The following is a 20,485-nucleotide window of genomic DNA, read 5'->3' as shown; positions in this document are numbered from 1 at the left end:
ATCCATAGGCTTCCATTTGACTAATTCCTCATTCAATTTCCCAACCATTCTCTTCTCAGCTTTTTCTTCATTGGCCTCCAATAATTTAGTAATACCATCATATATTATTATTTCCTTTAAGAGGGTCAGATTCATACCAATGTGTGTGGGTATTAGTCAGTCATACAGGATGAAATCTTCCACCACCGACATATTGTAGGTAACTGGTATGCTAATATCAACATCACATCCAGACATGTGCGCTACCTTGCATCAACAAAACATATTATTCTTCCAAGTAATGGAAACTTCATACCAATAGTTCAATAACAGAGTAGTACACCAAGTACTTATACAAATACAGTGTCTATCTATTACGTATATAGCAGTAGAGATATTTTTGTCACATATAATACTATACTCTAATTGTAGTATGATATATTCCTATTATTGTTACAAGTATCTCTTACAATGTCATCACTACTTTTATAAATGTATCTATTCTTATTTACTTTGCAATGACATACATCTATTAATTCATAAGAACTTGGAATGATCTAGAAAGCATTTATTTTTGGTCTCATTATGGATCCATTTATCCTTCTTTCGATGTAAATAATAGAGCTAATCGTTTTTACCTTTGCCCTTATAATTGTAGACAGCCTAGCTATTACAACCTTTTGATGGGGGCAGCATTCAAAATGTTCTAATAACCACCAATTTGATAGACAATTTTATGTCTCAGTAGCAATCCTAGGTATTAAACGTCTTATTTCGATGGGAATGATTCCTGAATATTCCAATTGAATTATACTACCTAGTAAGTTTTGCACCCAACTCTGTGCTTGTGCACAAGTTAATGTGAGACCCGTGTTGTTCTGGGCTTTTTCAAGTGCTCTGATTGTCAGTAGTGGTTCTAACTGGGAAACCTTGTGCCAAGTTGGGAGTACCCTAGCATTGTTTAAAGCTTGCCTTCCAAGTTCAGACAGTGATGATGTTATAGAACCTGTAGCTCTCTTAGCTGTTGGGCAGCCCTTGACAATTTATTCATCGTCACTTCCATAGTTTCTAGGGTCGGAAGGGACTTTGACACATCATCAAGTCCGACCCCCTGCCATGGCAGGAAAGAGCACTGGGGTCAAGCAACCCCAGCAAGGTGTTCATCTAGACTCCTCTTAAAGACCCCCAGGGTAGGAGCCAGCACCACTTCTCTTGGAAGTTGGTTCCAGATCCTAGCCACCCTGACTGTGAAGTAGCGCCTCCTGATGTCTAGTCTAAATCTACCCTCTGCCAGCTTGCGACCGTTATTTCTAGTCACCCCTGGTAGTGCTCGGGGGAACGGGGACTCCCCCAATGCCTGCTGGTCTCCCCAGACTAGTTTGTAACAGGCCACTAGATCCCCCCCTCAGCCTTCTCTTGTGGAGGCTGAACAGGTTCAGGTCCCTTAGCCTCTCCTCGTAGGGCCTGCCCTGCTGCCCTCTGATCATGTGGGTGGCCCTCCTCTGGACCCGCTCCAAATTGTCCACATCCCTCCTGAAGTGCAACACCCAGAACTGGACACAGTACTCCAACTGTGGCCTGACCAGTGTTGCATAGAGGGGGAGGATCACCTCCTTGGACCTGCTCGAGATGCATCTGTGGATGCACGACAAGGTGCGGTTGGCCTTCCTGACTGCGTTCTCACACTGTTGGCCCATGTTCATTTTGGTATCAATAATGATTCCAAGATCCTTTTCTGCCTCTGCACTGACAAGAAGGGAGTTCCCCAGCCTGTAGGTATGCTGCTGGTTCTTCCTCCCCAGGTGTAGCACCTTACACTTGTCAGTGTTGAAACCCATCCTGTTCTCATCTGCCCACCCCTGTAACCTGTTGTACCCGCCTCCGTTCGATCAAGAGTACACGCACCGCCTTTGCCCGGACCCGAGATCTTGCAACACCCGGGCTTCGTTGGTACGCCCCAGGGTTTACCCCGTCTGGTATAAAGGGGGACCCCAGAACTCGCCTGCCACGACTTTGATGACTCTTCCAGTGGGGGGTCTTCCCTTGGGGTATCCCCCGGTACCGGCACACTTCTCCGCGGGTACTCTTGGGGCTCCGTCCTCCCCTACACCCCGGCCATACGCCACCTCAGGTCTTCCTATCCTGGCCTCTAACCCGTCCTCGTCTCGTCCTCTCTTGGCTCGGTCCCCCTAGCCACTACCAGCATTCTTCGGACTGGGTATGTCTCTCCCAGTGGGGATGCTGACCTGGACCCTCCTTCCTTGGGGTGCAGATGTCCTCTCTGCTTCCCCAATAGTCCCTGCCGCAGTTACCCGCGCCGTCGGCTCCGTAGTGCAGGGTACAGCTGGCCCCACTCTCGGCACAGCTGTCGCGCCTCCTGCTGCCCCGGGCGTCGGGTTCCCCGCTGACTGCTGCCCCACTCACGGGGCTGACTTCTCCCCTCGTCATCTCGCTCCTGGGAGCTCCGCTGCGATGCTCGCAGCCTGCTCCGCCTCTATACGGCGGTGTCCCGCACCCTGCGGGTGGCGGCTGATCCTCTGTTCGCTGGGGCTCCGCGCTCCAGCTCTCTCCCTTCAGCCGCCCTGCTGCTTCGGCAGGGCCGCCTTTTGTTCCTCCCGGCCGGCGTGCCCCACCCCCGCCGCTCAGCTGCAGCCGGATAAACGCCCGGCTGACGATCCGCGCTGGCAGCGCCGGCGCGTGGAGTTTCTTCGGCTCGTCCGGTCCTGCGGGAGGTAAGCAGACCCCTTGGCTGCTGCAGGGGTCTCCCAGTGCCTCCGCTCCCCTGGGACACCTGTCTAGGTCCAATTGCAGCCTATTCCTCCCTTCTAGTGTGTCCACATCCCCCCACATCTTAGCGTCCTCAGCACATTTGAATAGGGTGCTTTTTACCCCCTCGTCCAAGTCACCGATGAAGATGTTGAACAGTGCGGGTCCAGGATAGAGCCCTGGGGGACCCCACTGCCCACATCCATCCAGGTTGAAAATGACCCATCCACCACCACTCTCTGGGTGTCGCCCTCCAGCCAGTTAGCGACCCATTTGACTTGTGTAGGTGTTGACAGCGCAGTCCCCTAGTTTTTTCATGAGAATGGGGTGAGAGACAGTGTTGAAGGCCTTCCTGAAGTCCAGAAAGACTACGTCCACTGCTACCCCTCCATCTAAGGATTTTGTGACCTGGTCATAGAAGGCTACCAGATTGGTCTGACAGGACCTGCCTTTAATGAACCTGTGTTGGTTGTCCCTGAGCATAACTTCCCCTCGTGGACATGCACCAGGATAATTCTCTCAAAAAGCTTACCCGGGATCAAGGTAAGACTAACTGGCCCATAGTTCCCTGGGTCCTCCTTCCTCCCTTTTTTGAAAATGTAAACCATATTGGCCCTTTTCCAGTCCTCTGGCACCACACCAGAGCACCATGAGTACTCATAAAGCTGTGCCACAGGTCCCACAATGACCTCTGCTAATTCCCTCAGCACTCTGGGGCAAAGGTTGTCAGGACCAGCTGATTTAAATACATCCAGTCCCTCCAGAAGTTCCCTGACTAGATCCTCACCGACCCTAGGCCTGGGTGCGCCTCCCCCGGGGCCTGAGGGGGTCCCGGTAGACGGGCTGATCTGGTCCCTGTTGAGGAAAATGGAGACAAAGAAATCGCTAAATAGGTTAGCCTTGTCGTCTGGTGCGAAAACCAGATTTCCTAGCGTGTCTTGCAGATGCCCTACGTTACCGGGTATCTTCTTTTTGCCCTATATTTAAAAAAGGACTTCTTGTTGTCCTTAATCTGGGTAGCTAGTCCTAGTTCCATCTCCACCTTTGCCTTCCTGACCGCCCCCCTGCAGCCCCAAGTAACTGAGGTATAGTCTTCCCTGGTGTTGGCCCCTCCCTTCCATTGGGTGTACGCCTCCCTTTTAGCTAGGAGACTTTCCCTTATGCTTTTGGTGAGCCATGGGGGCTTTTGCGCCCTCTTGCCCGCTTTGACCCTTGTTGGGATTACCTCCCTTTGGGCATGGAGGATCGTCTCCTTAAGGATCGACCACTCCTCTTGGACACCCGAATCCCCTCCCCTCCGGGACGTCAGTACTTCCCAAACTATTCTTCTTACTTCATTGAAATCTGCCCTCCTGAAGTCCAGGGCTGCTGCCTTGCTGCTGGCTTTTGCCATCCTGTGCTGGATGGTGAATTCCAGCAGGAGATGATTGCTGTTGCCTAGATGGTCAAGCACCTGCAGTCTCCACACGAGGTTGTCGCCTGTGGCCAGCACCAGATCCAACAAGGTGTCTCCCCTGGTGGGGCTGTGCATCTCCTGAGTTAGATGGAGGTCCTGTATCTCGGCTAGGAACCTACGTGAGTGGTCAGACCTGGCTGACTGCTCTTCCCAGCAGATGTCTGGAAAGTTCAGGTCCCCCATGATGACCACATCTTTTGACTGAACTACCTCCATGAGCTGACTTAAGAATTCCCAGTCTAGCTCTTCCCTTTGGTTGGGTGGCCATGTTAGCTGTATTTAATATTCCCAATCCAGTTCTAAGACCCCCTAAAACACTTCCTGCGTCTCAGATTTTCTGATAGGGTCTGTCCAATTCTATGGCATTTGTCAACCAATTTATCCAGCCTTTGGCTAAGGTGGGTGTGAATGAGTTACATTCAGGTTGGATCATGGAAACACTATCGATATCTATCTGCAGCTTTACCTGGCAGATCATATATATATATATATGTTCAGTAATTAATAATTTTTTTATTCCAAACTGCACATACGATAGACATGCTCCAAATAAGGTTGGGATCAGTTCTACCATTACCCAAAAGAAATCCGCAAAACTGTTAGGCTGCATTATCCACCACCAGCCTGTACGATCTGAAGTAGCTTCTATATTCCATTTACCATAAGCTACCTCATTGTCCATCACTTTGGTGGAATGTATACAATGATCATCATTAGTATACTTGGTCCAATAATTAATAGAATCAGGATCGTTCTGATTGAACCGTACTTTTTCAAGGAGTGGACCAATAACAGTGATTACATATTTCTTAGATAGTGGATCAATTAAAATGACAGGAGATTTGTTAATCACTGTGTATTGCATGTAAATGACATAGGAATGGTTATTAATTATTTTCTTATGTATCATTGAGTTTACACATGATTCCATATCCTTAGTGATGTTCTTAAACTGGACCGAGTCAGGGCTACTGGATTGCACTCATATAGCCGTAGCAGCAGTAATTCCATACTTGTCATTGCCACAAGTTATAACTTAGTAAACCCTTAATTGTAGCTGACCATTTACAAATAGATTGATATTTACATCATTGTGCTAGTCTTCAAGCCCATTGTGCAGAACCATCTACGTTCTGTCACCATGCCTGAAAGATATCTATTCCCGATCAATCTTGATCATTATCAAACTGACAGGTTATCATTATGTCACCCTATACAAATACACAATAAGAAGTTCTCCTGTGTGGACATTATTGTACAGTCCACTCAACAATCTCCTAAAGTCAATATCCCAGATTGTTCTAGACCAAACCACCTCTTAGGTCGTAATGGACGAAATTAGGAGATTTGCTTCCCATCTCATCTTCTGTACACTGTCACCTATAAATATTGTCGACAGGAGAGTCATTAAGAAGATAGCTGCTGCATCCATCTTCATGATTAAGGGTCCTGTAGATAGTAAGTAAATATACACATTCCAATATCACTCAGTCACCTTTATACAATTTAAGTTGGGATGAACAGAACCACTTTATACCCCTTTTCTGGTTTTTCCTGACTTCTAACCCATAAACAGTAGGGCTTGCCTTATCAACAATGTTAGGGACTGTCCCATAAGGGTGATAAGCAGTGCTTGGATTGTTTAAAATGTCTGACCATGACCTTGGTGCCTATTGGCCACTTGATAATCTTAAAAGGTCCGAACCACTTATTTATGATTTGTATGTTATTTCCCAAATTCAAGGCAACTTGATTCTATACTCATTTGATTTCTGTTAACATAGAATCTACCCACTTTGATTGACACACGATTGGTTGAAAATTGGTTGGCACATCATTAACCAAAAATGAAGACTCAGGCATTTGCATTTCTCTTCCTATGTTTGCAAGGTGCGGTGTGAATCCATGGGAAGCAATGCTTAGCACAACGGTTGGCTTCTCTGTTGAGCTGTGCAATGATTCCATTCTTCTGATGTCCTCTTACTTTTCCCAGGCACACTGGCGAACTTCATTCCGAAGCAATTGTATGGCAATACACCAGAAGGTCAGAATATTTAACCACCTTTCCAAATGAGGTGTGATAACGCCTGCTTTGCCATACCAGCAGCCAATCTGACAGAGCACACACAACCCAGTCACTATCAGAAAATTCTCCTATGGTGGCATTAACAGGGGTATTTTCAATAGTCATGATCATGGCTACTAACTCTGCTGCCTGTGCAGAGGAAAAGTTGCATCTTCCTTGCAGCACTTCTAAAACATTAGAAGTTCTCTTCTTGTTTCCACTCTGATAGCAGCATATCTAATGTGTTTTCTGCCATTGACATAGTATGCGCTACCATCCGTGAACCAGATATAATCAAGATTATCGACCTCATCAGGCACATATGAAAGACCTGATTTAAATAATTGATTCACTGATTGAATTACACAGGGTATTGGACATTCATGATGAGTTTCTTCTGAATCAACTCCTTCCTGCTCAACAATAATCCTGTAGGGCATAGTTGGTGTGTCTTGAATAGTTTCAACCATAACATTATGATTCAGCAGGGCTAATGTCCACTGTGCAATTCTTTGTGAAGAGACAATTGAGTCCTTGATTTTTCTGTGAAACACATACTTGATCAGTGAATGTCTTGCTCTGAGTGTAATCGGGGCTAACCCTATAAGATACTCCCATTTCGGTAGAGCCCATACTAATGCAAGTACCTTTCTCAAATGGACTAAACTTTTTCTCCACTTCTGTAAACATTCAAGATCCATAGGCAACTCGTCATCTGCCCATTCCCAGGTCCTGTGAAAATACTGCACTTATTCCTTTGTCTATAGAGACTAACTCTAAAGTGAAGGGCTTAGATACATTGGGAAATAAAAGTGCAGGTGCAGATATTATGCTCTGTTTCAAGTATGCAACAGCTTCTTTTTCCTTATTTATCCAACTCCAAGGTACATCCTTTTTCAACAGGTGGTATAGAGGTGTAGCTTTTGTTGTGAAGTCCTCTGTACAATTCCTTAGGAAAACCACAAGCCCTAGAGAACAGCTCAATGTTGTTATATCTTTACGCGGTGGCAAATTCTTAATCAATTCTATTTTTTTTGCATCCGGACATCTTCCTTTGGCACTAAATTCCAGTCCTAAGTACTGTACGGTAGTATTGCACAATTGAGCCTTCTCCGGATTAATTTTAAATCCGGTCTTCTCAATGATTTTCAACACAATTCTGGTTCTTTCTAGACATTGATCTCAGTTGTTAGCCATAATCAATATGTCATCCACATATGATATTATGGATTGCTGATCTTCTGACAGATCTTTCCACATCTTTGTGACAAATTTGTGACAAAGTGCTGGTAAATTATGGAAACCTTGAGGTAACCATGTAAATGTGTATTATGCATTCTGGACAGTGAAAGTGAACTTATACCAGCTCCTAGGATGGAGAGTAAGTGCGAAAAATACATTTGACAAATCTTTGACTGTGAACCAAGTAGTGCCATGTGAAATTTGTGCCATAACCTTGGGATACCCTGCACAATCAGTGCTAACATTGGTGTCACTTTATTCAATGCTCAAAAGTCAACAAATGCCATGTAGCTCCATCTGCCTTCTTCACGGGCCAATGGGCCATATTGGAAAGTTGCAATACGATTGGGTCTCCATTATTATTTTTTGTTCCATCAGTGCCTTAAGTGTATCCAGAATACTTCCATTTGCTTCTTTTGGAGAACAGTACTGCCTTTGTGGAGGGGGATCTGAACCCACCTCGATATTGGCTTGTACTATCCCACATTCAAGCTTGTGTTTAGCCCAGACATTAGGAATGTCTTCACAGACATGATGGATGTCTGCATCCAAGCTTTCAGATAATTGCAGTATTTCTTTTGTTTTTATCATGGCACAGCAATTCCTGGATGGAATTTGTATTATCTTCTCTTCTTCCTTTGATCGTGGGATCGTCAGTTCCTTCAATTTGGTAGTCTACAAACAGTAATTTGGATAGTCAATTTGTTGAGAGCAAATTAAGATGCTTGTGGCTGACTCAGGTTAGGTTATGGGACTAGGCAGTTCAAGTTGGTAAGGCCATTCACAGGTGAGACTGTATGTAGGATGAATGATATCATTCTGGTCCTCAGTTTTGTAATTTTCCATACGACACCCCTTAGGTATAATGGATAGAGTGTAGTGTGTATATTTTGGGGATGAGTGCATCATCCAAAGTGCCATGTGTGCAGGCCCTTTAAAAGGTTTCTGTGAGGGATTGGCTTTGTGTATGTATGTATGTATGTGTGGCTATTGTTCTGTGTGGTGGTGAAGGTACGCTTATGAGAGATTGTATAAGAATGCCTGATGGCCTGTAAGGACTGATTTGATAGAGAGATGGGGATTGAGGGGATCAAGAGAGAGTGATAGCTTGGGTGAGTGGGTATATATCTTCTACAGAATCTGGGCCCTTTGCGAGGAGCAAGGATCCCTGGAGCGGTTGGAGACCACCCCTCAATACACTGCTATACTCAGTCAGAGGTTGGCTCCCTGACATTTTCCTATCAGGTGCTTAAGGACTTTGGCAACGGCCTCGCTGAGTAGTTGGTGAGTGTCCCCCATACCTTGAAAAGGGATACTTTTGTGGGCTATCCTTTCTGTCGTATACCCTTGTGTCAGACCAGCGACCGGTAATAGGGAAAGGTAAGCTCTGGTACTGGGTCTGAAGAGGCAGACAGAGCCACCAATGGCAGTGGTCCAATAAATCTCTCTCGTGATTGCTGTCCCTTTGTTCTGGTTATAAGATTTATAGGACTTAGGAATACTTAGTGTTGATTGTTACTGGTGTTACTGTTGTCCTTTATATGTATTACTAACATAGTAGTGGCTGTTTGTGTTTCTTTAATAAACCATTTAATTTGTGTACCACAAGCCTTCCTCTTAGTGTTTATTAATTAAACTGGTGATAGATATGGACAGGGTCAAGATCCACCTTACCTTTCAGGGAGAGATCTGAGGAGAAGCAGTTGTTTGGGCCAGCTCCAAGATTTGGTTTAAAAGGTGTGATTTTTCCCCAACAAATTGTCACCCTGAAATTTTCAAGGACGTCACTTCCAATTATCTGTATTCTGGACAATTTAGTGAGACCGAATAAAGTCCTTCCCAATTTTTGGCCAATCTAAAATTTCTTCTGGTCAGTTAATCCAATTTGGGAATCTGCTCCATTAAAACCCTCAAGTGTCTTCCACATCCTTGGAATCCAATTTTGGAACGGCATAATTTCATTCAAAACAAGTAAAAATGCAGCACCAGTGTCCACTAACATCCTGTGCTTGATCATTTTCCTCCCCTCCAGGAACTCTGTCTGTAGGAGGGGTTGACCCCACTCATCAATCTTCATATCTACCAATTTTTCCAAATTTAAAGGGTGGTCCGAATGAGCCAAAAATCTGGTGCTGGAGTGGTAGTCCAGAAATGCCAGGCTGTCCTAGTTGGAAGATTAAGCACAGCAAGCGAATGCTGGGGGCGTAAGGGATCCCTCACGACATGGCTTACTGACTCCTTCCCTCCGTTTCATAGCCAGAAGGAGTTTGTGTAGTCTCTTAGTGCTAACACCATCAATCTCCTTAAAAATCACAGAACTTCAACGCCTCCTTAAAGAGGAGTGATTTTAGGGTAGGTGCCGAAGTCCCCCGGGACTCAAACCTCCTTCAGGGTTTATGATTCTCCCAATCCTCATAATCAAACTCCTTTCCAGGACTGCCTAACAGATATCTAGTTTTCTTCTTGTCATCCTCAAAGGTAACTTTATACATTTTTGCGGATTTTTTCTTATAATTTCTTCCATCGTCGGAAGTTTCACAATTTTTAGATTCAGATTTTCTGGCTTTATTCTTATTAACGAAGGTCTTCTCTTATCCCTGGTATTCTTTTCTAGGAAAACCTTGGTTTTGTTGTTTCTTGTTGTCTTGGCTTTGATGACCTTTTCCCTTCACAGTTCAAGTGAGTATCTTTTGCAGTTACTACTGCAATTTTTTCCTTTCTTTTCTGCTACTTTGAGGGTCTGGGATGCCTCTCACACCATTTCTTGTATTTAATCACATGTAGCCTGTTTCTATCCTGTTCCTAAGTATACCTTAATTCCCTTCATGAATCCTTTAACTAATTGTCTCAGGAACTCAGGGTTATCAAAGTTCAGTATTTGTCCCTTTTGATCTTGCATTGCCTCAAACAGCATCTTCTTCCTATGAATATAAGCTTCTGGTCTTTCTTCCTTCATTTCAGCTTCTTGGTAATAAAGTACATAAATTGGTATGCCAGGATGATAGAGATCAAAAAGTGCTTCCTTAAATTTGGAGTCCGTTTGTATACTTCTAGATTTTATTTTGGTTAGCAGAGCCGCGAAATCTCTTGGACTCATACATCCTTGAGCTATATCGATTATGTCCATGACTGTATACTTTGGATGATCGTCAGACAATTCTACTTCCACTAATCAAGTAATTAGCGTGTCCTTATTCAAGTTCCCTATTTGTTTACAGATGGCTCTCAACTCATCTGCTTTGAAGGGTGTTGTAATTCTTTCAGTTCTTGCTCTTCCTGTGGCAGTTTTGATAACTGTATTTCTGATCAGTGCCACTGGAATATTCCTTTTCTTCTTTTGTTGGGTTATTTCTGACACAACAGAATTACTTGAAATCAAATGATCACTTTCTTCATTACTGTCTGATGAACTGACAATGCATCCATTTCTATGCTTAGCCTTTTGCCTTTGAGGTAATTTTGTTACTCAGAAGTGCCTACATTTCTGGGATGTCTGTCTGGTTACAAAACTGATTTAGCCTAGCCAGGTTAGACTAACCTGAAAAGATAGAATCAATTTAGGCTCAGTCTTTTTGAATATCTGTCCCTAGCCCTTGTGTGGAATACGGGCACTCTGAGCATGGATGCTGGCTCAGGCTCTATGGGTAAATGAAAATAGGCATGGGGAAAGCCTGGCTTAAGAACATCGAGCTTTGTTTACATGATGTTGCCTTCAATTCAGTACATTTCTGGAGATTTTATTCTCAGTGGCAGCATTTTAAAGCATAAAGATGTTGTTTTGTTTTTAAATGAATGGCTTTAACTGAATTTTTCATAGCTGTTTGCTCAGCCTTACCCTAGACTATAATCTTTTACAAATATTTACAGCATATCCCTTTAAGGGTGAATTTCCTTCTCATTATTTTAAAGAAAGATTTACAGGGGAATTATCTCTTAGTACTAATTGAAATTATATTTATAACTCCCCTGTGTACATAAGAGAGAATAAACCTCTTGAAGTAGAGTTCAAGCCAGTTGTTCTGACCTATTAAGCTTTTCCAGATCAAGTTTTATAAAATCATCTGTCATAGCAGTAACTATTACAGCATTCTTCTCAAAGCATCAGAGTAATTCTGAACAACAGATAATAATTTTTAGATGATTTTGTAGTGTTTGTATCCCAAGCTGCTGCTGCTTTTATTTACACTATGGCTCATGGAAATATTTTCAAACACTTACATTTGTTTCAGAGTTAAAATTGTTTCAACCAAGATAGAATTTTGATGTTAATTCAACCCATTGATGATCTACCCAATTATAATTTCCTTCCTAGATCTCTGTCTCCTACACTGTTAGTTCAGGTCAACATTACTGCATATGATTCAATATGAATTGATGAATTTTGTCTAAATACAAATCCCAGCAGCTCAAGATATATAGTGGTAGAGCACTTAAGGCATCTTGACATAGTTCTAGAGGTAAGAATTGAAGCCCTGCTCTGGGCTCGTAGTAAGGGCTAACTGTAAATGGGTTCATAGTCATTCAGGCCTAGAAATAAATGCAGCAGAATGCATTAGCCACATAAGTCCTTTGTGTACTACTGGCTAAGAAACCAATACATTTTAACTACACTAACTTATTGAGATACTTAGCTTGGATGGACCTGCCTTCTTTATATATCCCTCATAGAAATGAATATGCTACAAAAAAGATGCATTAATTACTACAGATTCCAGTGACTTTTTAGAATTAGCAAAAGTAAACTGGATTTTGGAATTAACCACCATCTTTAAACAAAAATCTGAGATCAGTTTCCAAACCCAGTTCCTTTGGCCTAATGAAGGGAAACCAGAATATTAGCTCAATAATGGAAAACTGCTGAGTGACCTACCTCATGATATTTCACTTATGCCTTTGAAATAGCTAATATTTTAAATAAGGTTTAATCTTGGTACTATACCATGGTAAATAAAAAGGCATTATTTTCATTTTGATAACGTGATAATTCATTAATTACTGAAGAGGGATGGAGGGGGAATACTAGGCAGCTACTAGATCAGACTTTCTCATTTATTACCAGGATAAACAATTGGGTTGCAGCCTTATGCATAACTGCAATAGAATATATATACAAGCCATGTATAATTTATTTAAATAATTCACAAAAATTATGAAGAGATGTTCTACCATCACTGATGTAGTGCAAAAATCAATTTGAACAGAATAGTTATTGGAGAACTATCGAATGCCATTTTCATCAGTTGTAGAAAAGAAATAATTTTTTGCCTAATTGCTTCTGTGCCCTATAGAAATGACCTTTCATTCCAGCTGTGTCCTTTCTTGCAAGATGGAGACAGACAGAACATTATCAGTCATTTAGGTGGCTACATAATAGTCTATAGCAAAGGTCAGCAATTTATGCCCCCTGAACTGAATTCAGCCTGTGGAGCCACTTGATCTGGCTTGTGGACATGGGACTTCAGTGGCACTTAGTGGCAAGGGGCTTCAGCAAGGAAAAGCACTGGCTGCAGGCTCTCTCTCCATACCACTGCTAGAAACAGCAGCAGTAGCAGCTGGGCTCTTGTGCCAGCCTTCCCATCTGTGACCCATATTGGGCCAATTCAGCCCACAGCCTTAAAACATTGCCAGTGGCTGTTTAGAGTGGCAAGTGAAACAGTTGACAAGCTAAATCTGATGTGAATACTGAGACATAGTATTTAATCCATTTTATAAATCCAGTGGATTTACAAAAAATGGTGGTGGAGATAAAGCACAAGAAAAATGGTGCACCATGTTATAACCAAAAATTAAGTTTAATAGTTAAAGCATAATGTTAGAGTAGTAAATAGAAATTACAACAATTTCCTTGGTAAGACAGTATACCTAAATAACAACAGTATCACAACTTATTTTGTAACATAATATTAATATCTTTTAAAACTATAGGCTGATAGTCAGAAATTATTCAAAATTAATACAACAAATATTTTTGAATGGTACTGAAGTTGTTTCAATTATTTTTTGTAACAAACTGATCTGAAACAAATTTTGTGATGGGAATTATGAGGAGAAACATTTAATGTGTAATTTATTAAGTGATTCTGTACATAGCACAAAATGATATTAGCATTGTTTGAACTACTTGACAAAACTGTACTGCATTGTAGTAGTTACCCTGCCAAGAGATAAAGATTCTGGGTCACTGAGAAAAATGTTGCACTTTTTTTAAAGTAATTTCATGTTAAAGAAAATTTTTGTTATGGAACTGTTTATTTAATTCCTCTATAAAGAAATAGGAAAAAAGGTAAAAAATTGACATAATATGTGAATATATAAATGGGATTTTATCTACCTACCTTATGACTTTTAGGAAGTCTAAAGCAATTACAAAATGAGTCCAGTTTATTTTGGTTGTTAACTTCAGTTACACCAGAGTGAATCAGATTCAGTGTATGCTCTACAAATGAGCAGTGCATATGGTAAAAGTAAAAAAGGTATAAATCATGTATTTATTAAATCAATCATGAAACAAATATGTTGGTAAAATCTGAGGTTAGAAATAATTGAGGACAAAAGTCTCGTAGTGGTGTACGTGTACAAAATGTCCATTCTCAACTAATATTTTTCTTCTGAAAGTCACTAATCTTAGACGTATGAACATATGCTTTTATTTCTACTATATGATAGTAGTCTTTGCTATGTATGTCATCTAATCTTAACAAACTGGCTACATTTTTTTAAGAATGCCTGAAGTTAGGCTACTAAATGTATATTTCCTAAATTGCTCAGAACTAATAAATTTGCTCTAAAGTATACAGGAGGTGCTGGATATGTACTACTTTCGAAAATAAGACCATGTATTTATGTCCCCAAATATAGACTTAGTAGCTTCACTTAATGTGCAACCATTATTTTTAGATCTTGGTGTTAAAAGTTTATCATATTTACTCTTACTGTTACATATATTGGTTCTCTTTTCTGCTCAGATTCCATTTATGCAGACATCATTATATTTTATAAGCCCACATTTATCCGCTGTGGTATCCAAGATATGATGTTTTTTCTATATATAGAATGGGAAACAACTTCATTATCTTATATACTGTTGTGTAGCATAGTAATTGAAAGTAATTATTTTTCAATAATGTCCATTTTATGGTCTGGTTTAAGAGTTTTCCAGTGTCGTAAGGAATGTGCTGCTAAAATGAAGACAAGTTATTTTAATCAATTTTCATTTGAGCTGAGTTCAGAAGAATACTTAGCCTCCACATAGATAAAGAAAACAAGGGGAAATCATCAGAAAGGTGAAGAATAATTTGATCAAGGTTCTTCAGAAATTTATCCTTTTCTTCTCCATTAGAATCTTGGCTTGAAATGTTACCTTCTGTCCCAATGTGAAGAAGTTGTTCCAAAATCATGCACAAAGAAAAAATATTCTCATATTGGGTAATGTCATACATCACCTGGATCTGGGAATAAAGACAAAACAGGGCATAAACTTAATGTGCAGATGCTTTTTTATGGCCTATCATTTTAGAAGAACTACAGAGAAAACTATTAACTTTCTTAGTAACATTTGATAATAGCAAGAATGACTATAATTGGTCACTTTTCCTCTAAACGTAACCCTTACATGGTAAAAGTAATTCTCCAAGCAGTGCAACCAAATATTTTTAAAAATCCAAAGTTTAACAACCTCCATAATATAACAGTTTAAGATGATTTTCCCTACTTAGCAATACAGAGACTACGGCCATCAGAATGATCTGTGGCTTTGTATGTCAATCCAAATCCATGCTGGTCAGCTTTTAAAATAAGCATAAAAATACAAACAAGTCTTTGTTGAAGTCCACAGGAAACAAACAGCATTATTTTAAGAACTTTTATATTTGCAAAAAAACCCCCAAAACAAACAATAGCTTAGCACTAAAAAATTTGACAGATCCAGAAGTGCTGCAATAAATCGCAATATATGAATACAGGAACACTAGAGAAAAATTGGAAACGGACAAAAGAACATTGCTAATGCAATATACCATTTTGAAACAAATATGCTGGTAGCAAATTGTGTTAAATGCAAACTTCAAAATATACCTTTTACTTTTAGTGCAGGTAAGCAAGAGATCAGTGAAGGAGGAAATTAGACTGCTACCAGATATGATATGGCATCACAGAACACAGTAAAATATCTACAAAATGTAAACTACAGTAGAATTGCATTCCATCTTGCACCTTTGCTTATTTGTTATTACATTTCTTGACTCGTAATCTCTGACCTTTTTATTTGCCAAAATTTGCTCTCTTCTCGCAAGCAAATCCTTCCACTCATTTAATAAATATGACCCCTCTGTGTATTTGAAAAACAAGTGAAAGAACAAACACCAAATAAATAAAAAATTTTGGGGGGTATCCTTAAATATCCAGAAGTAAGCGTTAGCTGTGCTAAAGATTGCTTATCTGCACTTCTGGATAGAAATGTCAACCAGACTTGAGTGCATTCTCTGTAATGCACACAAATAAGACTGTACGCAGACTATGACTATATATGCTGCAGACAATTGTCAGTTTAACAGGTCAGGTAACTTTTTCCAGACAGACTAGGCCATATTGCCACAAAATATTAACAGTAGTTTTAAATATGGCATAAATAGGATACAGAGCAGTAAGTATTCAAGCAAGTCCATTTTCTCTATAGCTAATGTTAAAGGAAGAATTCTTATTAACATAAGCCAGTGGTAGTGGGAAGGAGACTAAATGCACAAAGAGTCCTTGTTAACCAACTGCTTGGCTCAAGAATGACACAGGATCACAGGAAAGCCTGCACTGGATGAAACCCAGTATTTGTCTAATCCAGTGACTCTCAACTAGGGAGCTGCAGCATCCTGGGGTGTCTTCAGATTCTTTCAACGGTGCCATAGGGTGCAACATAATGTTAGCACTACAGGTTTCCCTTGCTTTATGCTGTACATGTGTTCCTGGAAAACGGTGCATAACTTGAATTTGCATAAAGGGAACCCACTTTACAATGTAACAAACAGGGATACTGTGAAGGAGTGAGACATAACTTGCAGCACGGAGGGCCTGCAGGGCTGCAGCCCGGAAAGGAAAGAAACCATGCACTTTCCAGAGCAGCATCTTGCTCAGGATTGCAGGGAGGCTGCTCAAAGGTATTTCTGGCCCCGGAGAGGGGCAGACAGGGGTCAGTTCGCTGCAGGCCGCAGGGAGAGAGGAGCGGCTGAGTGTCCAATCAGGCATAAACTGCAGAACAGGCCTGAGGAATGCTGCGGGAGTGACCCTGAGGCAGGTGGAGGCCTGTGAACAAGCGGCTAGTGGTAATCTCCAGAGAGAAGCTGCAGCTGAGGATCTGGAGTGAGGGAGCCCACAAGGCAAGAGAGAATCTCCAGATGAGTTTTTCCAGCAGAGGATCTGGAGGAGGGCTGGAAGGGAAAGATCTACAGTCACAGGTAGAGCCTTCCTGCACAAGGGGGAGACCCCAGAAAGACTGTGTATATTCATAGGGGTGTAGGACAGGTTAGCACATAGCAGAGAATGGACTAAGGGATTGGGGTTTTTTGAGAGATATTGCCAGAGCCTGACAAGAAGTCTGAGAAGCAGCCTGGGTTGTTTTTTTTCTGTGATTTTTTTGCTGTCTATTTTGATTTTGTTGAGCACAGGCCAAGACCTGGCGCCTGGAAGGGTGTACCCAAAAGAGGCACTAGGACACCCTGGGGTGCAGAGAAGGTTACAACAGGCAGCACTGCAACCTGGCAGTGGAAGAACATCATAAAATACCATCTGGAGAGGCTAGGCTGGGGTAAAGGGGAGGTTTGGAGCCTCACCGAAGACACACGGATCAAAGCCAGGCAGGATCACCGTGGTCATTGCCTCCTGGGAACATATAGGTCATCAAAGTCGTGGCAGGTGAGAAAAACATAAGATCCACTCCCTGGCAGACCTGGTGATCCACAGCCAAGGTCTATCCTGTTGCCACCTGTAGGCAGATGAGCACAGGGCAGCGTGAGCAAGCCCTATAAATACCTACAGACGTCACAGATACGTTCCAGGACCTCGACTGTACAGACCCTCAGACCCATTTCTACCACTTTTACAAGACAATTTTGGTAATTGCCAACAGCAGACAGTACACACAAGCACAGGGCACTATCATAATGGGGATGGCAACTACAGAAAAACGTCATAGACAATGAGTGAGGAGCACAGTTCCATACAAGAGACTATATTTTGGTGCATGTCACTCCCATAATGCATCAAACAAAGCAGCTGACTGTGGGGTTCCAACACACTAATCGCATAAGAGTGAATTTACCTCACATATAATAAATTTTTGGTATAAAAGGGTCATTGCATAAGTGCGAATTCGCACAAATTGAACCCGCATAAAATGGGGGAAACTGTATTAGGTATTTCACAAGATAAATCCAGAGGGCACCTATACATGAACACCAAGGCTGCTCTGACGTGCTGGAATTCCATGATGTTAGAGGAGACTCAATTAAACGAGCTTTAGTTTAAGCGTCCCCGCTGCCATTTTAAAGTGTGGGATTGCTGATGTAAGACATGCAGTGGTGCTTGAATTAGAGTGGCTCTTGGAGCTGCTTTAATTAAAGCATGCTCCCCCCACCCCCCACGGCCATAGCTGGAGCATATGTAAAAGTGCCCAGAGATTCCAAATATGAATCCATAGTGTCAAACACATTCTGACCCATTGTGATCTTTCTAAGTTCTTTGCAACAGGAAACTACTCTATTATTTTTCTGTGGTCAAAAAATGAGTGAAGACTGAGAGCTGGCATTTTCTGAGGGGGCCTTGAGTCTAGTAAGATTGTAAACCACTGATTTAGTCCATTATCATGTTTCACAAAGCCTAGTGTGAGGTGCTTCAAACAAAGGTGTGGAAACCCTGAAGTAGAAAGATATAGCATAATCTTCCCTCACCATTCTAATGTTTTATTTGCAAGAGATTAATTTAATCCTAAAAGATGGAGTTTTAATAGTCTTTCCAAAATCTGTTAGCATTAATAATTCATATTAAGTTTCAAGTTATCCATATAAATATCCAAGCCCTTTTTAAATCTTGCCATGTTCTTGGTGTCATCCTGTAAAAATGAGTTCCACAGTTAATTACACATAATTAATTTGTCACCTTTATTTCATTGACTGTTGCCCTCATTCTTGTGTTATGAGGCAGGGAGAAAATAAGTTCCTAATTAATGTTCATTACACAATCCATTACTTTGCATTCTTTTATCATGTCGCCTCTTAGTTTTATTCTTTTTAAGGAAAACAGCCCAATTTTTTCAATTCTTCTTCATAGATTTTCCTCTATCATTTAGTTGACTACTATGAACCTCTTCTAATTTCACAATATATTTCTGAGATGGGATGACTAATACTTCATCCATACATCTGTACAAAATTTGTTGCATCTTCTAAGTTGTTCTCTACCCGATGAGACGTTATGCACTTAACATTTCATTTGCTTGTTTCTAATGAAAGTCCGACCCCCTGCCTGGGCAGGAGAGAAACTGGGCTCAGGGGACCCCAGCCATGTAGGCATCGAGCCGCTTCTTAAAGACCCCCGGAGTAGGAGCCAGCACCACTTCCCTTGGAAGTTGGTTCCAGATCCTAGCCGCCCTAACTGTGAAGTAGTTCCTACGGATGTCTAATCTAAACCTACTCTCCAACAACTTGTGGCCGTTATTCCTTGTTATCCCGGGGGGCGCTAGGGGAAACAAGGTCTCCCCCAAACCCTTCTGGTTCCCCCTAGTGAGTTTATAGACAGTCACCAGGTCCCCCCTCAGCCTTCTCTTGTGAAGGCTGAACAGGTTCAGGTCCTGTAACCTCTCATTGTAGGGTCTGCCCTGCTGTCCCCGGATCATGCACGTGGCCCTCCTCTGGACCCTCTCAATGTTGTCCACATCCCTCTTGAAGTGGGGTGCCCAGAACTGGACACAGTACTCCAGATGTGGCCTGACCAGTGTCGCGTAGAGGGGGAGGATCACCTCCTTGGCCCTACTTGAGATGCACCTGTGAATGCACTATAGGGTCCAGTTAGCCCTGCCGACCATGACCTCGCATTGTCGGCCCATGTTCATCTTGGAGTCAATGATGACTCCAAGATCCCTTTCTGCCTCCGTGCTCTCAAGAAGGGAGTTTCCCATCTTATAAGTGTGCTGCTGGTTACTACTGCCCAAGTGCAGCACCCTGCACTTGTCCATATTGAAACGCATCCTGTTTTTGTTAGCCCACCCTTGCAACCTATCCAGGACTTTCTGCAGTCTTTTCCTCCCTACTAGCGTGCCCACCTCACCCCAAATTTTGGTATCATCAGCAAATTTGAACAGGTTGCTTTTCACCCCATCGTCCAAATTGCTGATAAAGGAATTGAACAGCGCGGGCCCAAGGACCGAGCCCTGGGGGACTGCACTGCCCACTACCCCCCAGGTCAAATATGACCCGTCCACCACCACCCTCTGAATATGACCCTTCAGCCAATTAGCAATCCATCTGACTGTGTAGGCATCGATGCCACAGTCGCTTAGTTTTTTAATGAAGATGGGGTGGAAGACAGTGTCAAAGGCCTTGCTGAAGTCCAGAAAGACTATATCCACGGCGACATCTGCATCCAATGCTTTTGTGACCTAATTGTAAAAGGCAATCAGGTTGTTCTGACATGACCTGCCCCTAATGAAGCCGTGCTAGATGCCCTTGAGCATTATCCCCGATGCCGGCCCATCACAGATGTGCTCCTTGATGATCTTCTCAAAGAGTTTCCCCAGGATTGAGGTAAGACTGACGGGCCTATAGTTGCCTGGGTCCTCCCTCTTCCCTTTCAAGGAAACAAGGATTACTCCCTGTTATGGAAACTTCAGGGAGGACAGGTAAGTCCTGCCCCAGAATCAACTGTGTAGTACCTGTCTGACTGCCTACTAAATTCCATGCCTCTCTTTCTTCTTCAGGGCCCTGAATATTTTACCT

The 20,485-nt window shown here is 42.2% G+C and overlaps 1 protein-coding gene across 1 annotated transcript in view; it reads right to left on the bottom strand.

The window, feature by feature from the left end:
* Window positions 1-13,281: 13,281 nt before the first annotated feature.
* MEI4 (meiotic double-stranded break formation protein 4) overlaps window positions 13,282-20,485 on the bottom strand; it is a 183,139-nt gene continuing 175,935 nt past the window's right edge. Inside the window, exon 3 of the mRNA XM_059731348.1 lies at window positions 13,282-14,956. Coding sequence (XP_059587331.1) covers window positions 14,940-14,956 — 17 coding nt within the window. The 3' untranslated portion in view covers window positions 13,282-14,939. The remainder of the gene's footprint in view (window positions 14,957-20,485) is intronic.

Source organism: Alligator mississippiensis, chromosome 1 (genome assembly GCF_030867095.1).
Source record: "Alligator mississippiensis isolate rAllMis1 chromosome 1, rAllMis1, whole genome shotgun sequence".
Taxonomy (NCBI): Eukaryota; Metazoa; Chordata; order Crocodylia; family Alligatoridae; genus Alligator; species Alligator mississippiensis.
This window is presented reverse-complemented; position numbering and strand designations above follow the sequence as displayed.